The sequence below is a fragment of the Ptychodera flava genome, chromosome 18, assembly GCF_041260155.1.
Source record: "Ptychodera flava strain L36383 chromosome 18, AS_Pfla_20210202, whole genome shotgun sequence".
Classification (NCBI taxonomy): domain Eukaryota; kingdom Metazoa; phylum Hemichordata; class Enteropneusta; family Ptychoderidae; genus Ptychodera; species Ptychodera flava.
Genome location: NC_091945.1, coordinates 20800919 through 20827099, shown reverse-complemented (window position 1 = coordinate 20827099; position 26181 = coordinate 20800919). Strand labels below are relative to the sequence as shown.

The window sequence follows — 26181 nt, the reverse complement described above, 5'->3', positions numbered from 1 at the left end:
TTATTGGGGAAAACGGCTTTGGCGTTCGCTTCACATATTTGAATTACATTTATTTTTGCACAGGTTTTGCTCTACGCGCAATATTTAGAGTGTTTCATATCACCAGTTTCTCTAAGGGCGAGAAAAAAATCATTTAGCTTCCAGTAATTCGACCTACACTATGAAGCATAAGCAAGTATGCGCCGCGAAATTGAATCCTTAAACTTCTGCGCAAAATTTCCTCATAAAAAAGTTTCAATCATTCTCTTTTAAAATAAAAAATCAAAATGGGGGGAGGGGGTTCACCTTGTAAATCTTGGTACAAGTAGAAAACATTGCCCACAATATATACTAACATTCGAAATTAAAAATGGCCGCCATCAAGGTGTTAACTCCATGGTGAAAAATTCATTTTCGATTTTCACGAAAATAAGACGATAAAAAGGCTGCTTACTTCATAAGCTTCCAAATGATCCCTAACAAGTGGTATATAAAAAAAAAAAGGACTAGAAAATTTTGAGAGTCCGACTTTCTGTCCCCGATGCACATTCTACCTTAACAGACAAGTGGCCCTAACGCTTAAGTGGTCCTCACACTAAAGTGGCCCTAACGCTTAAGTGGCCCTAACGCTTAAGTGGCCCTAACGCTTAAGTGGCCCTAACGCTTAAGTGGCCCTAACGCTTAAAGGGACAAAGTCGGCCATTTTTTTCATTAATTTTGTTTGATACGAGATACTGCTTATATTGTTTTACATGTTCAAAGATACTTAATGAATGGGTGATCATGCATATATTCGACTCCGGTTTCAGGCAAATTAAATGAAGCCATGGCAAAAATGTATTAATGGTCATGACCATTAATTCATATATTTTCGCCATGGTTTTATGTATCGTGTCTACAACCGGGATCGAATATATGCATGGTCACCCGTTCATTCAATATCTTTCAACATGTCAAACAATAGAAATAGTATCTCGTATCAAACAAAATTCATGAAAAATGGCCGACTTTGTCCCTTTAAGTGGTCCTAACGCTTTTTTTAAACATGACTGAGAGTAAACGTCCCACCATTCTGGGGTTTTCTTTGAGTAACACCGAGAAATAATAAATAGTTAAAATAATAACAATTAAAATTTCCAGGCCGATTAATATTTTTGACCTTTTTATAGCACTTTGGCATCAATTGACCTCATGGTAACTCTGACAATGATATCGTGTTTGGTCACGGTACGATTAAAAGTCCGAAGCAACTTCGGTGAAGTGATATGAAATAATGCCAGGTGCAATATAGATTCGCTACCATACAGGATTAAATTATGATATTTTAATGAACAAAAATAAAATTCACGACAGATATGCGTTATATCAGCACAAATTTTATCTTATCTTTTTGAAATGTCAAGGGGGAAAAACTTTAATACGCCCTCAGTCGAATTTTTCCCAAGTCACTCGTTGAAACCACTGAGCATTGCTGTAAATCGGTAAGTGATTGAATTATTGATTCGTTTTTACAAACTTTGTAAAAGTTCACCATTCTGTGCGCACTGGAGCGTAATCATGACACGGTGTATACAAACAAACGACCTCTCGTGGGTGGCGCTATCGCAGCTGGGATAACCTAAAATACCAACCATGTCCCACTGGAGGGAATTGTGGGAGCCTAGCAATCTTCAACAAAAGGCGCACTTGGCACGGCGGGACTGCTACGGTGCATAACGGATGATGCCACGTTATGTCCGATGTCCCTCTCTATAGCTGATAAATTTGCAGGGTCACCGGTCTCATCCATGTGTTTAGGGGAGGGATTGATGACCTTGGGCTCCAGGGGGTATTAAAAAGTCATTTTTCTATCCGCCTCTGATATCAAATAAATATTTCAAACGGCGCACAAACAAATACCACGCTCTCTCTGGTATTACCATCACTACTTCTGCAAACACAATCAAAGCGGTAGGCCTTTATTGCTGCCTCTACTGTGTATAGACTGTCAATCATAAAAGATAACGACTATGTCAAGTAAGCTTGTTAGTAATAAATGTATGGCGACTGTGGAGAGAGTTTCCTTCGTAAGAAACGCGTGCGTTTGTTGTGTGATTGCTGACACGAATGGGGTAGGTGTAAATGTATGTATGTATGTATGTATGTATGTATGTATGTATGTATGTATGTATGTATGTATGTATGTATGTATGTATGTATGTGCGTGTGTGTATGTGTATGAATGTATTTATAAATGTATGTATGTATGTATGTATGTATGTATGTATGTATGTATGTATTTGTGTGTACATGTATGTATGTATGTATGTATGTATGTAGTATGTATGTATGTATTTTGTGTGTACATGTTATGTATGTATGTACGTGTGTGTATGTATGAATGTATTTATAAATACTCAAAAGAGAAAGCAATGTCCAAAAGCGATGCTCTGTGACTTCAAACACCCTGTATCATATGCCCACAGTAAGCGCTCTCTTATCGCAGACGTGCAGGGGCTCGCTATTTATTCATACTTTTTGCAAGTAGAACAAAGTGTTGGTCAACATTGGAAAGGTGACAGTGTTTTATCTATTCAGATACTTTTGATAGTTCAAACGAGTCCCTGCAGTGATGAAGGTCGCCCAGACCCCGTTGTCCGGCTTATTCTTTGCAAATCCTTGTGCACTATTCACTGTACAGGGCCATTTTGAAAACTCACGAGCCCTTTTTAATCTCCAACCTTTTGAATGTGGTTAGGATGTGATTCGATTCGACGGCAATTTGAACTCCTGACCTTTACACGTACGTACTAGTCATTTGTATGGAAATCATGCACAGTCAAGGATAAACATGTAGTATTTTACTTTGTGATAGCCTATCTTAAATGGAGTAGAAAGATGTTTTGTCATGAAGTCTACTGATAAACAAAAAAAAACAAAAACAAACAAACAACAAAAAACTGGTATATCATAAAACAGAGTTTTGTCAGATTTCAAACATTTTCAGCCGATATTTATAAAAGTTGATACCTATGTCAGATTGTTAAAGGAGGCACAGGAACGGCAATTAGATAACTCAGCCAATTCCCCAGACGTTGCCAATACAAAACGAATACAGTCATGAACTCTAAAGTCCAAGTTTTCCATGGCAATTCTACGAAAGGTAAAAAAACCTGCTATACTTTGGGGAATTAAGCTGAAATTCGAAGTGTCGATATGTTACGACAATTGTGACATATAACTTAAATAATAGGTTGTCAGAATGTTTGAATTGCTGGACGTTCTTAACCCTTTGAGTGCTCTAATTTTTCCCACCAAAATTTCAGTGTAACATTTTATCAATGTTTATGGATTTTTCAGTAATTTTTTTCATAATTTTGGATGAAATGAATATCACATTTCATCGCCTACAGTTTTTCACCAAATTTTGGCAAAAATCTGAAAAAATTGACAGGGGCGCATTTTATAAAGGTGACAAAAATTGACTTTGGCGCTCAGGGGGCTAAAGGATGCTCGTACTGGCAAGTAGTATATTCACTTGGAACTAAGATTTTATATTTGTGTACTCCCTCTCACCTACCCGAAAACCCGGATATGCAGTTAGAAAAAAATATTTTTGAATGTTTGTTCACCGTGAAAGAGAGAAGGGAAAAGAGAAATGATGGTTAATGCACGAGGTATTCTTTAAATGCGGAAAAATACCAGCTAGATCAAGTTACCGAAACACAGTGGCTATAGTAGAACACTCTATCCTCATTTGCATCGATATCAACAATATAGACAGGAGTTCTCGGGATCGAATGACCTATGTTCTAGTTACTCGACCTAGCTGAAAGACCCTGATCTCGATACACTAAACTCGTGGTTCTCAAGTAACTAGTTTTCCCTGAAAATCAAATGATATCTTCAGCGTTTCGCAGAAATAAAGTTACTCGTATCAAGATATCAGTACAAGGCCTCAATTTGAGGTTTATGTTTTTTTAATGTGCTTTCAAATTAGTCTTTGTGTTTACAATAATTCTTCTGACAACCTTGCCCTATAACAAACTTATGCATTTACTTTCAAAGGATTTGTTTGATGATATGTGGTAGTCTATCTTCCGTCCTACGGAGATATTTGCGTAAGTATTCTGACCTGCAGCTTTTCCACGCTCAAAATTTACTTTGGACTATGCATGACATGCATACTTCTCTCCAATGTCCCCTCTCCTTTCTGCCGACCTTCATTTGTATGTTGTTTTCCCACATAACAGCAAATGTTTCTTTAGCAAATTTTGCTCTGCAGATATCCTCTTGTGTTTTATAACTCCCTCCATAGATCTAATGGTCCATTTCTAATATCAGAATCATGATTTTGCTGCCAATTGCTGCGTAAATTTGACAATTATATATATATATATATATATATATATATATATATATATATATATATATATATATATATATATATATATATATATTTGTTCGACGATATGTAGTAGTCTATCTTCTGTCCTACGGAAAAAAAGCATAAGTAAATTTTGAGCGTGGAAAAGCTGCACGTCAGAACTTACTCATATATCTCCGTAGGACGGAAGATAGACTACTACATATCGTCGAACAAATATATATATATATATATATATATATATATATATATATATATATATATATATATATATATATATATACATATCGAAGTATACAGATGTCCCCGTGGGAAATTACAGTGCTCGATGCGGAAAGCAGAGCGTTATAAATAATAATTACAATTATTACTTTGTACTTGAAGTAATTTGTGTTTATATATATATATTATATATATATATATATATATATATATATATATATATATATATATATATATAGATAGATAGATAGATAGATAGATAGATAGATAGATAGATAGATAGATAGATAGATAGATAGATAGATAGATAGATTGAATCAAGTGAGTAAAGTCACGATATTTGAAACCGTGTCTGAGTTACTGAGCTGAAGTTGTCATGTACATATTCAATCGTCAAAGTGTAGCTGAACTTGGGAGTAAATTTGTTTATTTCGCTGTTAAAATTTCTTACTTTTGTATAGCGAAGGACGTCATGCCTAGGTAATTAGCTGTTTACAGACAAAACCCTTTCCTGTAGTGATTGTTGCTCACCGATATTAAAACAAGGGATATCTAAGATAGGTTAATGGAACGATCAATATTAAAAGTTCTGAGACTAAAAGCAATCTTGATATGCGTGTACGTGACCCAGTCCCATCGGACGGCTTGAGTCAAGACACCGGGCTTTGTCATGCCAGTCACGTGGAGGCATCGTCACCGGATATTAATCACCTCCTGGTGTGTGACGTCATCAAACGCAAGCCCCCAAGTCGTTAGTGATGCCCTATTTGAGCAGGAAGTGTACATATTTATCATAACACTTTGATTAATTGACTTCGCTAAGCTAAAATCTATCCGGATTCTTCGATCTCCATTACGTTTGTTTGAATTTCGACAATAAAGTGACTGTCACAGAAACAGGAATAACATGTCGGCCGATTCTTCAAAATTAAGGCAAACTGACATTATTCACATCTGTATAATAAATTTCCTTCAATTTTTTAACGATTTCTTTCCTTCAGCAGACTTCCCCTCCGATTATTTTTGTACTGATTACATGATTTTTATGGCTGTTTGAGCATTTGAGGGGAATAGATATATACTCTCCATTGCATCACATTCCAAATGACAGTTAGTATCACTGCATAAGCTTAACCCAATTGAATTGTAAACCTGCTCGCGACTCCCGAATGACTAACAAAGTCCATGGTGTGCATATGTTTCTGAGTGACTTCGTGGCAAAGTAGTTCCTATATGTCGACCGGGGTGACTAATCTCAATTTATGCTACCAGATAATTTATTTGTAAATACGTATGCAAAGGAGATTCAGTGTTTTTTACTGTGGTTTAAAAATTCAACCACGAACTTCGAAATTTGATGAAAAACATTCACTGGAGCAAGACCACTCCTGCTCTTAGTTTTGGCGCAAGGAAAGTGAAACAAAATGATTCAATTTGCGGTGTATCACAAATAGTTATGATATAAATCTAGTTTTTTTTAATGAGTAAAAATCAGAATATTACCTATCGACGTTATCGGGCGTGTTTGTGTAGGACTGTCTCATACAATTTCAAAAAAATCATTATCTTGTGGTATATAGTTTGATCAAGAAGCTATATCACTCGATCGTGTACGCACTTATGGGGGGCAATGCTTTTCAGTGGAACTGGAGCGAACAGGTTGCATGCTCTGGCTAATGAGAATACCTTACAAAATCTTGAGTATCGATATAACGTATTCCATTATCCTGACAAAGAATGTTGGAACTCCATTAAGATCGAAGGGGCAATCAGATAAAGGGAATTAAAAACGTACATTAAAAAAAAAGTCAAAGTCTCGCCTACGCAGTGTCGTGTTAATTCAAAAGACGTAAATGACGGCGCGTTACAGTCATGACAGATTGAAAGAATGTGTCACCAAAAAATGTACATTTTATTGATGGCGACAAAACGAACAATAGAAGTCCTATAAAGAGGAGAAAAATTATCGGCATCGATTTAAGGTATTCATAAACCAGGGCGATTTTTCTTGTACGGGCTTTCCGACGATCCGACAGCTATATGTAGATATTTTTTCGGTGGACAATTGATTTATTCAGACTTAATGTGTTGGGCGTGACGTTAATGAACTGTTTTTAATGAAAAATTAAAATTCACAGATTGAAAAGAAGCAAAATCAAAATACAGGTGAATAAGGTAATAAAAGTACATAAATAAATGAATAAATTAATAAATAAAAGAAGTAATTTACAAATACATTAATCCTGTGAAAATTTATCATCTTTGATAAAGGAAGAGTTGAAGATACCCTTAAATACAGCGGTAAAAATGGAGAGTTTCCGGCGGATTTTGGCGGCAAAAGTGCGTTTGCTCAAATTGGTATTGAATTGCCTGTTTATTTTATCAGTAGAATTTTGCAGCAAATCACAGCTCAGTCCATGGTGCGAGTTCTGTTCAAGTGTGTCTGATTACGCTTAAAATTCATTTTTGAGCGCCAAAGTCAATTTTTGTCCCCTTTATAAATATACCCAAGTCAGTTTTTTCAGATTTTGCCAAAATTTTGATAAAAAACTAGCCAATATAACGTGATATCCATTTGGTCCAAAATTATAAAAAAAACCCCAAAAAACAAAAACAAAACAGAAAAATTCATAAAAGTTGGTAAAATGTTGCACTAAACTTTGGTGGGAAAAGTTACAGGGCTCAAAGGGTTAAAGGACACGAAGTACAAAGTTAAAAAACGAACAGTGTCAGTTTCAAGTTCCACGTATGATATGGCAATGCTTGAACACACATGCAGTCGGTAAGCCCTGGACGACTTTTGGTATGTTCCCGAGCCTTATGTTGCGAAGCTAGGATATCAAAAAGAGTGTAAAGGAGCGAAAAATTACCTCAAAAATAAACATCAACCTGCCTGATTTTCGCGGGAGATTCTACCATTGAATTTGCCATTTTTGCCTTCCCTCCAAATCTGACAAAGAAAACAGCGCGCGTTGTGATCCGTACAAAATCTGTGCTCACATAAATTAACACTTTTAAAGGACAATGAGCTGCAACTCTGAGAAAATTGTCCAATTTCAAGGTACCTCCAACTTCCTCAGATATTCATTGCAATCTGCAATTTGAACGATATAGTCATTAACTATGCCTCAACAATGTTTGCTTGTGGCAGAATAGGCAAGAAACTGAACAGATTTTTGTTCATTTTAAATTTCCCGCCATTTTCAGAATCTTGCCATGTTATGTGAAAAAACGGAGAACTTTTGGTCAAAGTGGAGTGAATCCCTTCCCGTCCTTTCAGTGGGTCGCATTATGTTGTATCTGTACAGATTCAAATGTGTACATGTACCATTTACGCTGTTTATTATGTAGTTGTATGGAGGCGGCCATATTTGGGTGCGAAACCCGTTTATTATTTGTCTTACTGAAACCTCCCCATGCAGTCCCACTCGGTGGATAATTACACTTGAGTAAACATCTCTGAGTAGGAACATTTCTTTGAACTAATCTTAATCTGAATATAAAATCATGAAAATATTGCCAAAAGTTACAGCCCATGTGCCTTAAAGGGAGAAATCTAAGCAACGTCTTCCGGAAAAATACCAGTGTTGACATTAATATTTGTAGTCACATGTTATCCTTTACCGGATGGCGAAGGAGAAATTGAAACAATATAGCCGGGCAAGGCTCACTGTTTCTTCAATACTATTTACGTCACTTCTCCACTGTGCCTGACAAAAAGCTCAAACCTGGGATATTACGTTATGTCTAAATTCCAGAATTATGGCGCCAACTATCACATGTCAAGTAAAAGGATTGTGTTCAGAAGATTACCAAGAAAAATCTTGAAAATTAATGTTTTTTTTGGGGGGGGGACCGCCCACACGGTGCGCAATGTAATTACAAGGTCCTGTACTGTGCAGAACATGAGTCATCCAATGCAATTCAAATACACACCGGTCAGTTCATCGTCAATGACGCCATCAATTCTTAATCGCCTGGTTGGCATATAATTAATCACCGGTGAACTTGCAAAGTCAATGCCACCTACAAATTGGCATTTACTGCAAGACTTTGGGACTAGATGTGCGCGCTTCAGTGGTTACCTCACCCGCATTGAGGCTAACGCCTGTGAACGATCTAATTTAGCAATATACAAATGATTACGTGATGATCGAGAGCTAATGAGAGGAGGGGCTAAGAAAGAAGGGGGTTTGGGAGAACAGGATGGGAGGAAGAGAAAAGGATACGGTAGTGAATGAAGTTATAGGCAAGCGCGGGAGCATTTTGACATCCGATTAGATTAATTTGATTGTGGTTACGAGTGAAGAACGCGGCAGAATATCACATGAAAGGCTGGCCACGGAAAATGCGTCTGTAATTAGTGAAGTGTGCGGCATTAGTTTAATTAATCACACAATGGCACAAACGACGAGAGCGAACACAGCCAGTCACGAGGTCACACGTAGGTAAGCGCGCACAAGACGTTATGTATGCGTGTACAGAGCTGAACTCGCAACACCTTCTCAGGACCTTAGGTAAGCCCTACGCTTCCGAGTCGTTGATGTAGCTTGAAAAGCAAAACGCAGCAAGCTTTATTCCGCTTGCTCTAATCTGTCAGGAAAAATATCGAATGTGGAAGGTGATCGCATCGTATTCATTTGTAATAATAATTGTAATAATGAACTAAAATAAAAAAAATAGGCAGCTCAATGCAAGTGACGAGTTCAGCGCACACACGTACAAAATAATACCTTAATCAGTTTGCGTCTGGAATTGGAAAATGTGTATTTGTCCATTTTCGAGCAAACGCAACGAAAGGAGCAGACAAAGGTATCGTCCATTTTGCAAGCTTGAGCAGGGGTGTGCATCGAGGGCTCGGCATTCGTTTACAGAGAAGAAAGGACCCATGACATTGAAATCGACGTTCCACTTTAAAGATAGTCTATATACGCAAATGTCTCTGAGATGGGTGGAAAACATCTTTGAATGCGATTTGCCCCCTGCATCGACTTCTGAGCGATTTCGTTGCGGGCGAGGGTGGACGCCCCTCTCACCAAGATCATCTTGAAATGGAACACATCTTCCTATGTCGTCATGACAACTGCGCTGAGGGGCTCGATTTGCGTCACTGCTTCCCTGTGACATCATTTCTAGTATACTCGGCCGAAACGTAGTCTGTGATAGGCAAAGACCAGAACTGCCTTGCATCTCTCACTGCGTGGGAGCAGCCTCTCGTTCGTCACTCTCCTTACGCCGATCTGGCGGGAAAGATGTTGCGAGTCTCCGCTCTAGTTCTGGCCTTCCTATTCCTGAGGAATGGTGAAGCAAGTGAGTATAGCAAATATGTCTCGTCTCTTCTTATGCGTTAGCGTAGTACACGACACAAAGCCACCCTTCCATTGCTATAGAGCACACCCTTCATACTATCTGCAGTACCCCACAACCAACTGAGCCCCGGCATGATAATTATTTGCAAAAAAAATGTGCGTGAAACCCGAAATATTCACTGATTTCTTTCGATTCGTTTATCGTTCAAGTTTAATATTTACGTCGTCGACATTAACATCAACAAGAAAATAGCCGGACGTGAACTGCTCGACAACACTCCTGCAGACGACCAAAATCTATATGCCTCAAATTTACCTGCTTATTTTATGTCAGCGTCGGTAGCCTGTGCATGCATGTGTTGCAGTGTACGAACTTAACAACTTAGAGAAGAGAATTCCGCATCAATTACTGTTGATGGTTTCACACGCTTCTAACGATTGTCACTTTCTCACTAAACAAGACAATAAAGCGGTGACATTTGCAAGCAATTAGTTCATAATTGCCATTATAGTTCTGGGGCTTACGCGATAAAATCGAAGATTTGACTTTTGATGCTTTCATACTTTGACAAAACGTGCATGCGTTATGGATTTCTTTTTTTTTCCAAATCTTCAAAGTCATTGTAGTACACTTCCGTCATTTTTGTCTCAGTTACTAGTAATTGGTGATTCGATAAACGGCATTACCAAACTGAAAAGGCATTGCACATTCTATTTACGTGTTTCTGGTTTGTTTACCATTTTGCATTGGTCGCGTATCAATTAGTACTCGCTATCGTTCAGCGGCCAATGAGAAGGCGTGTCGCGCACAGTGACGCTTTCGCTGTCCTCGCGAGCACGCTTTAGTATGTCCTCGTTGCCACGTACGGTGCGAGCTCGCCATTCCCCGTGTGCCCAGCAAACATCATCCGAAAATATCACTACTTTTCATTTATCAAGTTAGTCTCTCCTTGATTAGAGTCGCTCGTTCATGTCAAAACAAAAAGAAAGTGGCCGAAGTTAAAATCAGCGAGAATTCCAGAACGCTGTGTTGTACAGGTAAACCAATGACACGAGGCAATGCATGAGTAATTGTCAGTACGGGGCAATGTGCTCTCATTACTAGACGATATATGTTGAATCCTGTTTGGCCGCACACGTTCACAAAATGCGTAATCGCCCGATCAAAAATTAAAAAAAAAAGTGACGGTTTGACGTCTCCCGGGATATATCCTAAGCCGCAGGTAGAGCCTTCATTCTTGCCTAGTGTATGTCTCTTCCGACGTCGATGTGTTCATTATCCCAAAAAAAATACATCAATGTTCTGAGCGGGACTATTTTTATCCCTTGTGACAACTCATCAAGTCCATTGAATGGGTAGACGCGCTTCAAAGAACGTCCGCGTATGCATGCGCCTATTCACAATGGCCGACCAGACTCAGTAGGCAGTATCTCCTCAATCATCAGGGATCATTCGACGCTGGTTGTTTGTATTGATCAGATATCGATATTCACGCCTTGACTGTGCATGTAGACTATCCTTGTAACGCTACAAAAAATTAGTGGTGGATTGACAGTCAAGTTGGCTAGCCTCGAAATGTAATAATCTTCGAAGGATACGGGTTCTCTCACAACTGCAATTAGATCTGACGAGTTAATGAATACAATGTTTGATAGTCGATTTGCCAGAGTGAACCGCGAGTGAATTATTTTCCTTGGGGCCCAGATCAGAATTCCCTTTGTACAGCTACCCGACACAACATATGTGGCCCTGGTAGACACAGGAGGAATTCAGCTGTTTTTGTACAAGGAAATTTCGCAGCATAATATGAAACAATGTATAAAAAGAAAGGGAAATGCTAAAGTGAAGTAAATGTTGACGTTCTCGCCGACATATGCAATTTGAATTGATATCCCTGTCTCATTCCCACCTGCTCTGAATTGCGATTCGCTTTATTATACCCGTCCGCCGATTATTTCTAAAAAGCTGACGCGGCCTTTTAGCTTTAATGGAGGAAAAACGAAGCGAACTTCAGTTGACTTACTTTCGTGTTCTCAATAATAAATATGGTTGCGAGTCGTGATCTTAAGGAACATGCATGTATACGTAAAACAATTAAAGCTAGCCAAGAGTCACGTGTTATTTCATATTTTTTGCCGAATTTTAATGCACATATAAACTTTCTAGCCTGGGATTTGCTAAGTGTTTCAGCAAGTTGATCAAGGGCAATGCAGACAGCGCTATTACAGATAGTGTTAACGGGCAATTACACTTGGCATTGTAATGGGACATTGTTTGAATGTCTTAGCTGTCCTTCGCTGTGATAATCTCCAAGAAAACGTCAAGGACATTTTCACTAAAATATCATGTCCCTGAACGTAAGAGAAGATTTATTACTTTAATAAAGGAAGTGCGGATATCCCCTTTGAGCCAGATATTATGAACTTCCGATTTCCTTTTTCTATAAAAAAGCCCGCCGGCATTATGATGTTGCCGATTCATTTATTTCAGTTTGATTATTATTCGATCTGAACAAAACAAAAAAAACCTGCTCCTTTCTGACATGGCGATCAAGACTTGATGTTTCCATTGACCTCTAGGAACGACAATTTCTGTAAAAGTGTAACAACCTGCTGAATCTGAATGTCACCTATGGCCAAGGGCAGACTCGTACAGCACCGTATAGCTCCATTCCGAACCTTCGTAACCATGACACTAGTGGAGGTAGTTTCTCTCAATATACTATATCATTTGTCCTGGAAATATTATCAAACACGTAGATATATCAGTTAACTTATTATTTACATGCACAATTTTTGAGGACATATTTTTAATATAATAATAATATATGTCTACATACATCTCAACATATCATACTGACATATATATATATATATATATATATATATATATATATATATATATATATATATATATATATATATATATATATATATATATATATATATATATATATATATAATTTGGGATAATTGGATAGTGAAGTAATATCGGTTTAATCTGCAAGTGTAAGCTCATCTGCTTTTCTTTTTAAATTATACACTTGTTTATATGAGTGATTTGTAATATTGTAATATTCAGCTATAGGGCAGCTCAAACTTTTGAGAAATTTGAACAATATGAAGATCCAATTATCCCAAGTTAGTTCCAATCGCGTTAGTCTTTAAAAAGGCTAGTTCAACCCTACATTAGATATTGTTAGTTAACATGATTACGGACATTGGAAAATAGAATATTATCCAACAGAAAATGGTAAAAATCGAATAAAAACGGGGACAGGGGTCGACAGCCACTAAAAGCATTAATTATTAGCAAGAAACCGACGACATTTCGTTCAACGTACAGCGTCACAATATCTGTAGGATATTCAACTGGAACGGAGGAGTTGTAGCATTGTCATCAAATGGTTCAAACTTCGGCTGGGGTTATACCCTTAGGGTTTTGATTGCAGACATCACAATCTCACTTTGCACTTCGCGTGTGCTTCCAGTTTCATCTCAGTGTCTCATTCAGGCATATACGACCGGACCAAAGACATGAATACAAGCCTGCCATTCAGCCTGTCAAGCGCACGCGCACAAACACGTGCAATATACATCAAATAGCATAACAAGCTGACCCTGAGTTGGAAATGGCTGTACGTCTATAGGTTAAGATTGCACAGATTATTCCGAGAACCTCTCAGGGGTTGGATAAACACTCGTCAAAGTGATTGTTATGAATATGATAATACCTGAAAATTCTGTGTATCAGATATTCAAAACACGATAAGAGACATGGACCAAATATCGCTTAGGACTTAAAGACTCGTCCATGCTGGTGATAATAACCATGGCAACGCCAACAATGATAGCATTAACACCAATGAAGGAAACCCTGTACGGATAAAGTACGGCTTCATTGTGAGAAAAATTTGATAACTCCACAAAATCTTGCGAAATTGAGACGCTTTTTATTAAATCATTTTCTATAATTCATCAATGATTGCGTAATGGAGCTAGTGTCACCATCTGCATTACGGAAAATTAGCAAACAGCTGCGCTAATAGATGTGGCTGTCCGACTCGTGCTTTAAGAGGGAAAGGCAAAAAAATGCAAAAAAACCCCGCCGGGTTTAAATTGCAACCTATGCGTTAATCCTTTCTTCCGTCTGAACTCATGTCAATGGTCGAAGTTGCTTTTCTGATATTTCCGATGAAATATTCCATCTCATAATTCACACGCCTATTTGTTTGTGCTTGGTTTACACGAGCTACCAACATCTATTTTATTTACCAACGAACTAAAATAATACATGTTTATTTTAATTCATATAATTAATTTCTTAAATAAAATAATTGCATTGGCGCCTGTTATTGGATTATTAAAAATACTCTCTGCTATCAATAATCTGTTAATACATTACATTCGGAAATGGGGCGCTTGTAATTAGGTACGGGGGTCAAGGGTCACATGGTGTGCATAAGTACCGTTAGATGCGTAATTAACCAAGTGTAGGCATGCTGTGTGAACGAATCGTTTAAAAGACGTCACACGAAATTGTTTGCAAAAGTTAGCGGTTCATAACTTTGCTCGAACACTAAATGAGATATTTTGGTCACAGCCGATCAACCTTCATGGCCATTAACACCAAAATGTTACGCTTTTCCAATTCTTTATTTGAAGACCCCAGCTTGTATATTTTATGAGTTCCTATCAGTAAGGGAGCGTTCAGTTATTAAGAACGGGGGTTGGGCTGGTAAAATCCAGGGGATGTCACCTTAAATTTGCAAACCGCAAACGGGGGGGGGGGGTTCATGTGTTTTTTCAAACAGCACGAGAGCGGGGGGGGGGGGGGTTCACTTGATTTTGATAAGTTTCCAACCCGTCAAAAAGCAGTTTCAGTGTGGGAAATAAAAATGATTCGCTGCATGATTTAATTCATTTCAGTATAATGTGAATAAAAGTATATGTATTATCTGTCGCATGAGAATCTTACCTTGGCAACTCTACACAGGCTTATTTTATTGTAAATTGAGCTCGCTGAGGGCAAATTCCTGTCTGCCTTTGGCTTGGGTAAGGCAATGATTAGGTACAAGCTATATGTTGAAGCCTGGCTTACATTGAAAATCCCCTTGTACTGTTGTATAGCACTTCTGTTGATTTCTGACCAGTTTTCAGGAGAGAGATGTACAAAACTTATCTCTGGATAAATAAACACAAAGGCTGGAATTTAAATGAAAAGTTTCAGTGACTTTTCTATGTCAATTATCAATAAGGAAGAAAAACATAAACATAACTTTTGTATTATAACTCTTAAAATCAATATAAAATATTTGTATATACCATATAGTTAAGTATCTTTAAGGCAGCATTATGGTTCCCTGGCCGGAGTATTCAACGAGGGAGCATGTCCTGGATCTAGCACTTTTAGCTCACTTTGCTTCTCCTTACCCCAGAAGCGTGGGTACCTACCTGTAAATTAGCTATTTGACCTCTTCATGACCTTATATCCTGACATTTTTGGTGATATGAGGGAAATCTAAATGCAACATGTTCCTCTGAAAAATGTATCTATGTAAAAATGCCCAGGTTCCTTTGGAAGTGAGGCCCGATGGAAATGTGGTTGAATGTTACAGAGTTTTCAATCAACCTGGTAGACGTATATCAACAGAATACCAGGATGTGTGGTCCAAGAAGGGATCACGGAAATGGCCTTGTAGGTTCTGATGATGATGTTGTAATCCATGACATTGGCAGCAGCACAAGTGATGAAAAACTTTTTGAACCTTCCGAGGCACAGTACATAGTGTATACAGGATCTGGAAGAAGAGCAGGATTTTGGAAAAAATCTCTTTTCCACTTGGATCAACACTTACTTAAGCTATGGGGAATCATGAAATTTTTTGCCATCAATTTGTAGGGGGAGCAATGGTTGATGTTCACTTATTTTGACTGATGCACAAGAATAATTTTGCCGGTTTTTTGCCATCAATTTGAGGGGGAGCAATGGTTGATGTTCACTTATTTTGACTGATGCACAAGAACAATTTGCCGGTCCACCCCTGGCCATAAAAATTGAACGCTCCCTAACGATAGGTCGACGGTGAGATGAAAGCTGCCGGTAGACACGTAGTCAATCTGGGTGGACAAAAATAATACAGCCCGTTCAAAAGACACGACCAAAAATTTACGCAATTCTCGATACATCTTGACTTTGCTTCAGCCAGTGTTTCTGATGTGTTTTCCCTGCGTGCATAAACTTGTCATTGTCGACGAACTTCACCAATTCAGTTAATGCTATTATTATGACAGATTATCATCTGAGGATATACGGTCAGAATGCCTAGATATGAGAGGGATAATCCATATCAGCACTTACAAAACGCATGCGCGTTGTTAGTCTTCGAGCTTCAGGCAATGTAATGTGTTCCGTAATTTCTAAGTCATGTGCATCCATACCCTCGGTGACTCTGAACATTTTTGTGGACACGTCTCTTCCTCAAACAGTTTAATTTATGTACAATACATCCGACATTAACCGAATTATAACTTTAAGTGTTATGAAATGTATCTGGCAAAACGAAAACATTTCACAAAGTCACTGGCGCTCTGATGAAGGTTACAAACAACCACTTAATTTTTTTGCGTCCACTTGAAATTTTGAAAAGTTGGCGGGCAAGCGGTTCAAAACACACAACCACAATTTTCACACGCCAGTTTTATATTTACTTGATTATTTCAATTATTATTTCAATACCTCTTACAAAAAATTATAGATCACAATTTTTAGGGAGAAAAGCTTTGTGTTTAGGCTAAGCCATATTTAAATGCACTGTGTTGTTTTTGGCGGACCCCAAAAACATACGCGCGTAAGGACACGAAACAAAGAGTTTAATTACTTCGGTCAAGCCTCAAACACTGACGATGTGCACACGTGCTTATGTACACATGTGCATGTGTGTGTGTCTGTGTATGTCTCTGTGTGTATGTCTGTATAGAAAATTCTCAAGAAAAATGGCTCATATTTGGATATCCTGTGAATATTGTAGTTCTTTGCAGTCTCACTTATTTTACACTTGTGTAAACTTGTTCCAATGCTTATTAATATATTAGCAGAGAAAGTTGAAGGAATAAACTTCAGCATACTGTCGCGTTAGTGGTGGTTTATCGCGGAAGAGCCAGTATCTACCGAATTCGCCCGTGAGAGATACAAAACGGAAAGTTTACACGGGCTGAGTTACAGACAAATGGCAAGTGATCGTGGGGCTTGTCTACACTTGTGTTGAAATCGGCAGGTTGAACAGCCTTACGGGATTAGCATATCGAGAATTTACGAGACAACGTGAGATAGTATTGCGACTGTCGTTTTTAAACGCCACAATAATTTTATCCACATCATAAAATTTCCGATTAGCATTATGACTTGTCATGCGTCATCTTGGCATCGCTTTCTTACCGTTGTTTTCACGTGACAGAAATCGTTATTGAATTAGCAGTATGTGGATGACAAAGGCTCATAAGGCCGTTTAAAGAAAATTCTTCGTTTGCCGTCCTTGGATTTTTGAAAAAACCTACCAGCCAGCCAGGCAAAAAAGCAAACGCTGACAAAAAGCACAAGTGTATTAACATAAGCTCATTTTTTATTTGGTTTCTTTTGAAAAAATAATATTTTTATTTGTAATATAGTGTTAACATTGTGTTTTGTTTCATAATTTTCTCTGAAAACCTACCAGCACGCGAACGGCAAACCAAGACATTTATTTAAAGCACCCAACTTGGACATCAAATGCCATAGACTGACAACTTTATTCTCATCCGCCGTACAAATGTCCTTTCTGCAGCGCCTTTCCTAAGGTTTGTTTGTACGGCCCACTATGAAAGTAATGCATGTTGAAGTGTACCTTTTCCAATATTCCAAGAGTTTTAACTACGTCGTTGTCAATATTTCCCTTGTTTATCCTGAGCTCAATTTAATCATCGAGGAATGCAACTCACTACATCACAGATCAACTCGACTTGTCTGTCGAGAGAAGAAACGTCCGTTTTTTTAGGCTTTGCCGAGTCTGATTAGGTGAGGTTTATTTAAAAGTCTAATTATCCAGACTTTGGCGCCAAGATATTGAAACTGGCAGGGTGATGTTATTCATCAAGGGCCACTTAGGTGTTCGCTTCTGATTGGGACCACGGCGCTCTTTCCATGTGATGTCAGTCGTTGACCAAGATTGCATCTGTACATAGACTGATAAAAATGCTGTCTCTTATCTCTCGGCGGGACGACTAGAGAAATATTGACAATTATTGTTGGTCTGAAAGTTAGAGGTAATTTAGAATACTGCGGCGAATTCGAAGTTAGATTGTAGTGTCGGAAAATTGCATGTATAGGCCTGAAGAATAATTAAATTGTTCCTCAGAATTCCCGCTTCTACTATTATAGCCAATTAGAAAATTTGTTTTTTTTTTTTTAAATAAGGGCAAATGTAAGGTATTTTTGGTGTGCATATTTTTAACAGTTTTTTTTGTTTTCTTCTGAGAGCATGTGGAAATGATCAGAATATGTTCTGTCAACACTGCCTGTATATGCAATGCCTCTATTATTGTAAACAGTTTGTAAAATCAAGACTCCAAGCCATCAGTAACGATGTAACTGTAGTTGGAGATTTTGCTGGTAGCTTTGCAAAAAAAAAAAACCCCAAAAAAACAAGGAACAATATTTTTCCCTCTGGCCTGAGACAATTGCAATGTGCTCGTAAGAACATTTGTAAGGGGGTCATATCAATAATTGACCCAGGTAAAATCTCATTGGGATAAGGAATCGCGTGGTTTGTTCCGGGGATTTGTTAAGTCGCAAGCGAGTAAATCGAAATTTGGCGAAACTGTATAGAAAAGAAAACAGAATAAAGAGAGTCACAAAACATAATGCTAAAAACAAATAATATAATACAAAGAAAAAAAAGACTATTTTCCTTAGAGATTGATCATTGGCAGTGTAATACAAAATAGTGTGTGGTTTGTTTAAAGTTGAAATGCTTGGACTATGCCAAAAATAACCTATACCCTAGTCAGGTAAGGGTTGCACCATTTGATGTTAGGAGGGATTGTCTATAGAAAGATGCGCCGAGCTGCTTGCCGAGAGTTGGCCGTACTTTTTGATGCGACAGTACTCAGGAACGTCATGTGGTGTTTCCAAAATGCCGTGCGTTTTGACTAAAATGAGTATTTTTGCAAAGCAGCAGATCTCGTCTGAATTTAAAAAAATCACTCCGCGTATACAGCATTCCATTTTGACTACTCCCTCTCAAGACCCGATGGTTCATTCCTGAAAGCATTGGCTCACAGTTTTACCTTCAACTCTCACTTCTTTTGTTTGAGAAGGTTAATAGTGTCAACCAACCATTTAATCAGTAGGCCTATAAATTATCGCCACATGTGAACTGATGATTAGCACTCATTTCGGATAGGGAGATCAACAAAGATTACCATAGAAGATTTTCAGGCATTTTCGAAATATCAAGTAAATATTGATTATTCGTTCCGAATTACTTAATTTGTCTGTCACGTGATTCACATATCTCAATGTAAACAAAGATCACAAAATTACCCCTTTCATTGCGTTTGCGCTCCAACTGTTTGCACATGTAGAGAATGTTTGCTCTTGTGAAGTTTCACGTCCGGTTATCGACACTAATTTATTTTTTTCCACAAAGCAAGGGCGAGTTTCCTTTCTGTAATCTTAATCCCCAATTCCAATGGAAGTGAGGTGATCTCGCACAACCGAGAAGAAACTCAGAAAATTATTTCAGGCCTGTGTGTATACGCCTACATGCGCTTCAAGCAGAATATCTCGATGGCTCTTTCTGGTGAATCCAATATTGCGTAATATCCTTATTCTCTTTTCCGACGGAAGGCCATGTCAAAGCAAGAAACACGAAATAAGAAAGCATGGTACAATTATGCAAATATCCAATGATTAAGTTATTGAATATTTCATGCTAATTGAGTAATCAGTACAAAATGGCCTAGGATATACATATTTGTCAATTTACGAAACCCTGTAACAAGGTCATATTTTGCCGCGTCTCATTACCATTTGTGTTAAATAATGTCAACAATTTTTAATCTTGAAGAGAAACAGCTTTCTAAACCCTCTTCAGCGCTTTGAAAACGAATTGTTACAAGCGTTATACGCATCTGACATGTGCTTTTCTGGTTACAACGCCACCGGGTTCTCTGATGTACCGTTGAGATGGTTTGAGCGTTTTAATGTCTTTATAGATTTTTAAAAGCTGTGTGTCTTGGGCTGTCGCGGTCTCATATTTTTTGTCGATGGAGGATCTTTTACCAGCCTGCAATAAAGTAATTAATATTTGTAAGCAGTCATTGAAGGGGTAATTTTAAACAAATGTTCGAAATTTGGACAATTATTTAGTACCGATGACCTTAGCACTAGCACCTTAGTCGACAGTGTAACTTCAACCGAGACCGTTTCAATTTCTGACCACTTACAATCAAAATAAAACTTCTATGAGTATATAGCTGCCGATATTTTCTGCAATAATTGCCCGCCCACGCACCGTATTCCCTCGTCGTTAACATGGCCTCTCGCACTGTATATATTTAGTGTACAGATCAGCCAGGATTTTCGTCGGAGGTAATTTCTGTACTCGTAATATCACCGAGAAATACGAAGCATCGTTAATTTGTCGACTTAATGGAGGTACTCCAATCTTGAATGGCCTTCTCGACTCCTGCGTAGCGTGATGCCGTTCAGTATGAAATTGCAATCACTATACGGGTCATGCCAGTGTGAATATTGGTGCAGACGATCTGGTGCGAAATGAAGAAATGCTAGAATTGGCCCCCAGAGATCTGGGGAAAAAAACCGAAATTTTGTGCGTAAATTAAAGTGTACTCTGCATTTTGAGTTTCTATCATATTAAAACTACTTCTCTTTCGCGAACGAGCAGAAATCGAAAGCAGCTCGCGATACGGCTACTAGCCGACAAAATGTGTTTAGACAGCGGCGAATCTTCGCGCTAAAAATCACACACCTAAATTCCTAAATTACCTTGTCAGTGCGTCACTGTGCATCACGAGGCAGACTATCTCCCTCACCTTGTATGACCAGATTACAAAGGCAGGTCTGATAAAGAACGTCACCGCGCATACTCACTAGAATATCGAAGTGGTGATGCACTCTGACTCAACAGAAAACGATATATGGACTTTTACGTGACACTTTTCGGCGAAGGTCGTGTGATAGACGAGTTTCTGAACGGTTCACCTGGCATAAACGACGTCAGTGCGTCCGGTACGGGCGATATATTTCAAAACCAAGCAAAGTGTGTAAATAAATCTTGTAGATATATTGTGATTAGGGATTTATGAATTTCTAGAAATAATATAAATTTCAACAGACGAGCCATGTTGTTAATGCAAGAGTATACAGTCCATATATTGTATTCAGGCCATCTCATCTTCCCTCACACACGTTTGCACACTCCCGGTGTCATCACTGCAACAAGGGTCGGCCACTGGCATTGTCTGCGCAGCTAACAGAGGATGTTTAAACTTTGACCTGAGGAGTTAACTGATCAGAGGAGCGTACAAAGCGACACCACCGACAATTCGTTCTTCAACTATACCATATAATACCATAATTCTATACTACACAAAACCATCCAATACCAAACCGTGCAGTATCGAATCGTGTGTCATGTCATATATCATATAATATTTCTCATATCATACATATCATATCATATCATATCATATCATATCATATCTCATCACATGGGCACATCATGTCATGGTGCATCATGTCATATTTTTTCATGTTATTTGATCATACCTGTTTAGAGTTTTTTTGTAATTAATTCTCAGTTTATGGCATTTAAAGGAAGAAAAAAATTGAATGATCTCGAGCGAGAAGGGAATGTTTCACATTACAAATGCATCTACCTGAAATTATCACATACTAAAACATTTCACTTCGTAGCTGTATAGTAACGTTTTCGGTTTCTGCAGGCTGTGCTCCCAGCCAAACATAAATTGCAGTCGAAACCTAGATTGGACTGAATCAAGTAGAAGAGCCTCGAGTGCCAGATAGCACAAGACTTTGTGAGGCCGCGGCGATGTCGGAACGCATTCTTAGGAGAGTACGTTATCCCTTTTCTTTCCGTGAGCTATTTCCACTGCAATCATCTGCTCACGTTATAGGCAAGGGACAGGTGTGTGGACCGTCAAAATAAAACAAATCTTGGCTGGTCAACATCCCTTCTTCACTAATTGTAAACACTGTGGAGAAGATTATTTCTTAACACTTTTGTTTTTTTTCTACAAAAATCGACGATTTCCTCATAGATTTAACACAGTGAACGAAGACTATTTTGAATTTCAAATATGCTATCTAGTCGCTTCTCTAGTAATATTTTTTCCTTGTGACTTTTGATTGCGTCCGTCAGTATAAGGGACAATAACTTAAATCCCACTTAGCAAAGCATCGACAACGATTTATTACTTTTCGTATTTTAGTATTGTATAACCTTACGTATGCGATTCAAGCCTACTTGGTCTTCCTGTATAGTACCTCACAGTTCCCTTTACACGTAAAATCTGAAATGCAACATTGTAAGAATCAAGCGATAATCGAGGGCATGAGACCTACAGTTAAATTAAAGGTAATAAAAATTTACAACACGATTGTCTAACGGTGGTAAACTGTGACAAGTGCAAAAGCAAACGAGAGGGCAGTAAAATCTTTCAAGGTGCGTTAAAATTGCCCGCCGCAAACCGGAAAGGCTTCTGATTTCAGTGTGGGAGAATAGAGATCAATAGCAACATGACGTGTGAGTGCTACGCATGCGCAAGGACTACTTCTTTCAAAAAGTATGTCAGAAGCGCATTTCGCGTTATGCCTGTAAACGTAAAGGTATAAATCATCTTTTTGATGATGAATTTCAGCATGCCAGTCGGCCTGGCGGTCAAAATCCAATATAGAGCCATTCATTGCTTGTACATTAGGACTTTGCATGCTGTTTGTGGCGTGCGTGTGCCTTCAATCTGATGTATTGAATTGTGCAAATGTGACGATATGAAGCTAAAATATGGCAATATGACCTTAAAATATGACGTTGTGTTTGTTGAAATGTACTAAGTCGTCACCCGATATTTCTTTCCCGTGCAGGAGAAATGAGAATTTGTTTGAAAAACCTAACTTTAGATTCTCTGCTTTTTGAAAATACATTGTATGAGGGGGTTTCCTTGTTATCTGAGATGAGAAATATTCCTTTGAAAAAAAAACAAAAAACAAAAACAAAACAAAAAAAACTTGTGTTGGCAACGTGAAGCGCCACAAAACTGCGTCTCGAAAATTTGCCATGTCGCCGCGCCAGCCGACAGTTATTTCCCGTGCGACGGAAGTATTTAATTAAAAAATTATATTTTACAAACTCAAACTGTCTGATAGACGGTTTAAGTGAATCATTTCATCGTGACTTGACAGTGAGAGAAATTCATGAGTGGATATCTCGCTTTAGATCTCCTTCTACCGAAGTGAAACACAAACATTAACTGATAGTATCATTAATAATGTTCTGTGATGCAACACAGTAACTACCGTTTGCACGGTTTTTTTGTTCGTCGTCATACAGGTGCAGCCAACGGAGCTAATCATCGAAAAAGCTTTTCCAGGAGCAATTTTTTAGGGCAGGGCAAATTTTAATTTTGCTTGGGCAGGGGACATATTTTTAGCTGTCAGGGAGCAGATTTTAGTTATTTGTGTTTTTTTTTGGGGGGGGGGGTTCGGGCAGGGCAGATATCGGCTGATTGGCCAGGGGAGCGGGGAATTTTTTTACAGGGCAGGGGAAAATCGACAGGTTTTTTCATCACAAAGCAGGGGAGCTTCATGTCTGCAGGGGAATGATAAAATTTGAAGGGGAATTTTTTCCAGGGCTGGGGAAATCGACAAGGTTTTTTTTCGCCACAGGGCAAGGGAGCTTCAAAAATTCACGATGGGGAGGGGAAATAGGCAAAACTATGTGGGGAATGGGTAAACATGAAGTTTGAGTGCAGGAGGTCAGGTAAAAAAGAATTATTTGGAGGGCAAATTATGAACAGCTAATTAATTACCCTCGCGGCTTAAAATTAGTCAGTTCACATTACATGTCCCGCACAATATATCTTATCATAAACACGATTGGAACTAATTTGGGATAATTGCATTTTCATATTTTTCAAACTTCTCAAAAGTGTTAGGTGCCGTATAGCTGAATATTGCAATATTGCAAATTACTCATAAAAACAAGTGTGTAACTTAAAAAAGAAAAGCAGATGAGGTTACATTTGTAGATTAAATCCACATTACTTCACTATCCAATTATCCCAAATTTGTTCCAATCGTGTTTCATATTAAGGACCCCTTTAAAGGTTCACTGTTCATTGGCTGCACCTGATCATAGAACACAACCAATCAACCAATCATATGTTTGAATCGAAGACCTAAATATAGTGCATTGACATTTCCTAGCAGGACCTTCACTCACGAAGTGTTTGGTCACAGCCCTTCTCTTCGTCAAACTAATTGGAGTCACGCCAAGGCCGTAGCTATTATCAATTGCTACCCACGTTAGTTTCGTGTATTCGAATGAATTGCACGTTCTTTCTTCTCGCCCACGCAAGATAATTTCAGTTCAAAAATATTGTTTACCGAAACGGAACTATCAATCATTGTGAGACATCCTTCGACAAGTACTTCTCAAACTTTTTTGGAGCAAATATACTTCAAACATATATAGACAGTAAACTGATTTTATTTTTCCACATCACAAGAACATTCGAATTGATCAGGAAAGTGGCGTGTATAGGTGATGTTTAGATGGCTGATTATTATCGCTTTTACGAACGAACGTATGTATGTATGTATGTATGTATGTATGTATGTATGTATGTATGTATGTATGTATGTATGTATGTATGTATGTATGTATGTATGTATGTATGTATGTGTGTATGTATGTGTGTTAGTATGTATGTATGTATGTATGTATGTATGTATGTATGTATGTATGTATGTATGTATGTATGTATGTATGTATGTATGTGTATGTATGATTGCATATATGTCTACTTGTCCACATCAAATTGTTTGTGTTAGATGTTATTTTAACAATGTTGATTATTTGATTATAATGGCTTAAAAATACCATAAACTCACAATATTTTGCCTTCATTTCTTGTGTTTGTTTTGTGTACATTCTCGCCAAGTAAAAACTACAAGGGCCTTCTACAAATTAGCAGACACCTTGTTCACACTAACCTACGTGCTTTCAGGTGTATTTTGACCTCACATTTTATTTTGTAACAGTTGTAACAATTAATGATATTTCTATCTACTTAAGTTAACTTCTTCTTACAGGTTGAAGCATTAACTTGAAAAATATAGTCGTGCCAAACATATTCTTGAGTAGTTGACGTTTACAAATGTTACAATAGGTTTTCACGGTCAACGCCATGGATTGATTTCCGCATGACTCTACTTTGTCGCGGACATTCACTCGAAGTTTCATTTGAAAGGAATAAAAATACATGTGGGGATTCTACAGACCTGAACAACTCTATACAGACTGATATACAATGAATCGACTTTAAAGCTCCTCCTCCAAATCTCACCTTTTAAAATAAAAAAACGGCCATAGTTAATAAAGACATACAGATCTATGATAATTTTCACGTCTGGTCACTCAATTACATTCATCACTTTGAAAGAAAGGTTTAGCCAATGCATCTGGGAAAACTTCTTCGTCAGAAACATATATCAGGCGCTGTAAGATTACGACAATGGCCATTGTCACAGAACCACTTTTGGATCGACACGGCTGACAATTTTAATGATAATAGCTTTGTAACAACAGATATTTATTTCTCGGCTTTGACTCGGACAGCTACCAGAGGCAGGCCAAGTTTGATCTGACTCCATCCACGAATAATCGATACGTAAGCTTCATCCACAGCCTGACATAATTATGTTGATTCTTATTTTCAATTTGCCCCCAGAATCCCTCCCGTCGTCATGGCAACCAGACTCAGTGAATGCGGGTGAAGGAGCCGCATCTCAGGAGCGCCAAATGAACTCGGAGAAGGAAGAAGAGGTAAGCAGGCTTTTTTTGGTGAAAATATAACACACACTTATACTGGGATGGAAAAAGGAGATGCGAGACCACCAGTATATGGCTTCACAGCAAAACTTGAAAATAACTTTTGAAACACGGGTGACAGCGCTGCGTTATGCAAGCGGGCCTGTTTCTGTCTTATCTTACTGCAAGCACT

At 38.2% G+C, this 26181-nt stretch overlaps 1 protein-coding gene across 1 annotated transcript in view; it reads left to right on the top strand.

Annotated features, from left to right (window-relative positions):
* Positions 1-9579: 9579 nt before the first annotated feature.
* Positions 9580-26181, top strand: part of LOC139117117 (clumping factor A-like) — a 50480-nt gene continuing 33878 nt past the window's right edge. The window contains exons 1-2 of the mRNA XM_070679961.1: positions 9580-9877; positions 25909-26003. Coding sequence (XP_070536062.1) covers positions 9820-9877; positions 25909-26003 — 153 coding nt within the window. The 5' untranslated portion in view covers positions 9580-9819. The remainder of the gene's footprint in view (positions 9878-25908; positions 26004-26181) is intronic.